Source organism: Myotis brandtii, unplaced genomic scaffold (genome assembly GCF_000412655.1).
Source record: "Myotis brandtii unplaced genomic scaffold, ASM41265v1 scaffold78, whole genome shotgun sequence".
In the NCBI taxonomy this organism is placed as follows: domain Eukaryota; kingdom Metazoa; phylum Chordata; class Mammalia; order Chiroptera; family Vespertilionidae; genus Myotis; species Myotis brandtii.
Window position 1 is genome coordinate 278311 of NW_005371131.1, and position 4486 is coordinate 282796.

At 39.5% G+C, this 4486-nt stretch overlaps 1 protein-coding gene across 1 annotated transcript in view; it reads left to right on the forward strand.

Moving 5' to 3' along the window:
• The window catches only part of DMC1 (DNA meiotic recombinase 1), a 34438-nt gene that overhangs the window by 15187 nt on the left and 14765 nt on the right, over positions 1–4486 (forward strand). The window contains exons 10-12 of the mRNA XM_005883195.2: positions 810–883; positions 1011–1125; positions 1714–1774. Of these exons, the coding sequence (XP_005883257.1) occupies positions 810–883; positions 1011–1125; positions 1714–1774 (250 nt within the window). The remainder of the gene's footprint in view (positions 1–809; positions 884–1010; positions 1126–1713; positions 1775–4486) is intronic.

The window sequence follows — 4486 nt, forward strand, 5'->3', positions numbered from 1 at the left end:
CTCAGTGGTTGAGCATCGACCTATGAACCAGGAGGTCGTGGTTTGATTCCTGGTCAGGACACATGCCCAGGTTTCAGGCTCAATCCCCAGTGTGGGGCATGCAGGAGGCAGCCAATCAATGATTCTCTCTCATCATTGCTTTTTCTATCTCTCCCTCTCCTTTCCTCTCTAAAATCAATACAAAATTATTTTTAAAAAAGAAAAATAGAAAATCCTGCCCTGGCTAGTTTGCCTCATTGGTTAGAGCATTAGCCACGGAAGGAAGGGTCTCGGGTTCGATTCCCAGTCAAGGGCATGTACCTCGCTTGCAGGTTCCCCAGCCCCAGCAGGGACACATGCAGGAAGCAGCCAATCAGTGTGTCTCTCACATATCAATGTTTCTCTCTCTTTCTCTCTCTCCCTTATCCCTCCCTTCCACTCTCTAAAGATCAATGGCGCCCAGCTGGTGTGGCTCAACAGTTGAGCGTTGACCCAGGAACTAAGAGGTCACTAGTTGGATTCCTGGTCAGGGCACATGCCCGGGTTTGAGGGCTCTATCCCCGGTAGGGGTGCATGCAGGAGGCAGCTGATGGATGATGTTCCTCTCTCATTGATGCTTCTATCTCTATATCCCTCTCCTTTCCTCTCCCTAAAATCAATAAAAAAAATATTTTAAAAAAAGGTCAATGGAAAAAATATCCTCAAGTGAGGATAAACAAAAGAAAGAAATCCTTCCAGGATTCTCTTTGCCTGGCTGCCAAGGACATAATTGATCTTAGCCTCTGCTTCTTCCAGCTTTTATAACATTTTCTCACTGCATTTCCCACCAGGTGAACATCAGATGGAGCTACTTGACTATGTAGCAGCAAAGTTCCATGAAGAAGCTGGCATCTTCAAGCTGTTGGTACAAGCCTTTAAATATTGCTCATTCACAGAGCTATTTAGTATATTATTTTTCTTCTATTGATTCTGATTCATATTAACTTCTTCCTTTCCAAATGCATATTTATTTTTACATGAATTCTGTACAGATCATTGATTCGATAATGGCCCTTTTTCGAGTGGATTTCAGTGGTCGTGGGGAGTTGGCTGAACGACAACAAAAATTGGCCCAGATGTTATCACGACTCCAAAAAATCTCAGAAGGTAGATTTTAATAAATTGCACTATCAGAATAGCATCTGTGACTGTTTCCTGAGTAGACTTTGCAGAGAAACTCAGAATAATATCAGGAGGCAATACATTTTCTAAAATTAAAATTACTCTCATGGGAATACCACTCTTTAAAAAAAATAAAAAATATTGATTCTAATACAATAAGGTACCTAAGTAATAATAATAACTTTGCCCTAACTGGTTTGGCTCAGTGGATAGAGCATTGTCCTGCAGACTGAAAGGTCCCAGGTTCGATTCCAGTCAAGGGCATGTACCTTGGTTGCGGGCACATCCCCAGTAAGAGGTGTGCAGGAGGCAGCTGATTGATGTTTCTCTCTCATCGATGTTTCTAACTCTCTATCCCTCTCCCTTCCTGTCTGTAAAAAAATCAATAAAATATATATTTTTAAAAAAAAATAATAATAACTTTGACTCAATTTATTTAATTAAGGAAAAATAGGAATATAATTTTGTTTATAAAATAAGCTACAATATTCCTAACCTCTGAAATCTAAGCAAAGAACTTTTTATATTTACTTTGCCATTATCTTAGTTTCTTAATTTTATTTCTTGATGCAGAATATAATGTGGCTGTGTTTGTGACCAATCAAATGACTGCTGATCCAGGAGCAACTATGACGTAAGCCCCAATATTCTGCTTTTGTATTTCACAAAGGTTAATAACAGAGGATTAAAGTGTAGAGTAGAAAACAATTCCAATATAATCAGTTCTGATGTTAGACTTCTATGACACTGACATTTATGAAGATCACAGGCAAACTTTTTTCTGAATGTCCCTCAAATTGGGGTTGATTTTTTTCTCATTATTTAATAATTTTGGCAGGAAAATTATAGGACAGTTTGTCCCATTATTAGTGATGTTAAGTTTGATCATGTGATTAAGATGGTGTTCACAAAATTTGTGCATTGTAAAAGACTTTTTCCCTTTGTAATCAACAAGTAATTTGTGAGGTTATACTTTGAGACTGGTGTAAATACCTTGTTCTATGATAAGCTTTCACCCAATCATTTCAACATCTGTTGAAGATTTTTCCTTCCATCAATTATTATTCTGATGGTTGCAAAACATAGTGATATCACTTGAAAACTGAGTCAGTATATCAGAGAGTAGCAGATAAATGAGTCACTGACATATATTATTTTTTATTATTAACTGCAGTCACTCTGCTGTCTATTACATTCCCCAAACTTCCAATTATAAAATAAATGTAATGGAGATTGACATACATATTAGATGATATTTGATATGCTAGTGCAGATCTAAAAATTGTACTGAAATAAATGTGTCTTTCATTAGGCATTTTCTAAATTAACCCTAAGAGTATTGCTGCACCTTCTGCAGTTCGATATATCTCTCATTTTTCAATACTCTTTTGATCACAGGAGATTCCAATGTGAAAAGACTAACTACACAAATTATATTAAGCAAGTTAAAAGATTGAGGAAAGGGAAATCAGTCATTAAATTCATTAAATAAATATTTATTGAAAATGTATATCAAGATTCTGGAAATTCACTAGTGAACAGAAGAGACTATGTGCCTTGCCTCCATAAAAAAAAACAACAACTAAATGATGTTCCTTTAACTCAAAATTTTAGTCTTGGTAGGGCACCCATTGTCGTTAGTCATTGAGTGGTGAAGGCAGTCTTCTCTGTTTTATAGGGTATCTTTATACATAGGACATAAAATACTTCACAAACAGAATAATTTTAAACTGAAGAGAAATGGAAGATTTTTCAGGCTTGCTTTAAAAAGAGAAAATGACTCATTGGCTCAGTGGGTTGCATTCAAATAAAACAGTTCAAGTTAAAGAGCAATGTTCTTTCTTCAGATGTGGGGAGGGAACAATGAAGAGGCCAACACTGTCTATCTGGAGTTAGAAGGCAAAGGAAATCAGTGGGAATTAGGTCACAGGTAGGGGTTTTTTTTTCTTATATTTGTAGAAAGTTTCAAAAAGAATAAAACCATTTTGAATTGACTCCAGTAAGACAATGACAGGAGAAATAGAGAGGTGACAAAAAGGAAATAATTTAAGGAGTCGGAGAGGAGAGGAGAGGAGATTTATAATGAAACTAGAGGCCCGGTGCACAAAATGTGCCTCTTGCAGTCCGGGAACCCTTGGGGGATGTCTGACTGACTGCTTAGGCCCGCTCCCCATGGGAAGTGGGCCTAAGCCAGCAGTCAGATATCCTTAGCGCTGCCATGGAAGTGGGAGAGGCTCCCGCCACCGCCGCTGCACTTGCCAGCTGTGAGCCTGGCTTCTGGCTGAGTGGCACTCCCCCTGTGGGAGTGCACTGATCACCAGGGGGCAGCTCCTCCTGAGTTCATCTGCCCCCTAGTGGTCAGTGCGTGTCATAGCGACTGGTCATTCTGCTGTTTGGTTGATTTGCATATTAACCTTTTATTATATAGGAGGATGAGCTAGGTAAAGAGCCAGAGAAGGTAACAGAAGCTAGTATTTTTGCTGGGTGAATCTGCTTTGAAACATCATCTCCTCCACCTAACTGAGTTGTAAGGAAACAAGGCTCTCCATAATTAGTATATTCTAAAGTATTTTAAATTATAACAATACAAATTAAATGCATGTCTTCATATAAGGCACATAAATTACCACACTAAATGAAAAAAAAAAAAGACAGTTTTAAACTAAAGGATTCCAAATGCTATTAGAAAACCTCCCATAAAGAAAATACCTTTGTTTCTCAGTGTTGAGGAACTCCAAGCTACAGCTCGCCTGGAGCCTGTCAGAGAAATATCACTATAATTAGAATGAGTCCCTAAGTATGCTGACAATAATTGAGGCTTATATCCCATGCATTATACTTGATGGCACATTGTATTAAAAAGAAACAAAATTATAGAGGCAAGGAGCTACCATGTGATACAGCAGAGCAGTAGCTACTAGACAAGGCTTACAGATACAGATTTTAAAACTAGAATGATCCAATTGATGAAGGTCTAGAGATAAAAAGTCAGAATATCCTCTCTATATATAAAAGCCAAGCGATCAGAATGACCAGAACAACCGGAATGACCGGTCACTATGACACACACTGTGGCCAGCCAACCTCCCGCGGCCCCTCACCCTGCCCACCCAAGCCCCGATCGGCCCCCGCCCCCTGATCGGGGGTGGCCAGCCAACCTCCTGCATCCCCTTCCCCTGGCTGGCCGGCCCCGACCTGTGCACAAATTTGTGTACCAGGCCTCTAGTTTATAATAAAAGGCTAATATGCAAATCGACCAAACAGCAGAACGACCAGTCGCTATGATGCGCATTGACCACCAGGGGGCAGACACTCAATGCAGGAGCTGCCCCCTGGTGATCAGTGC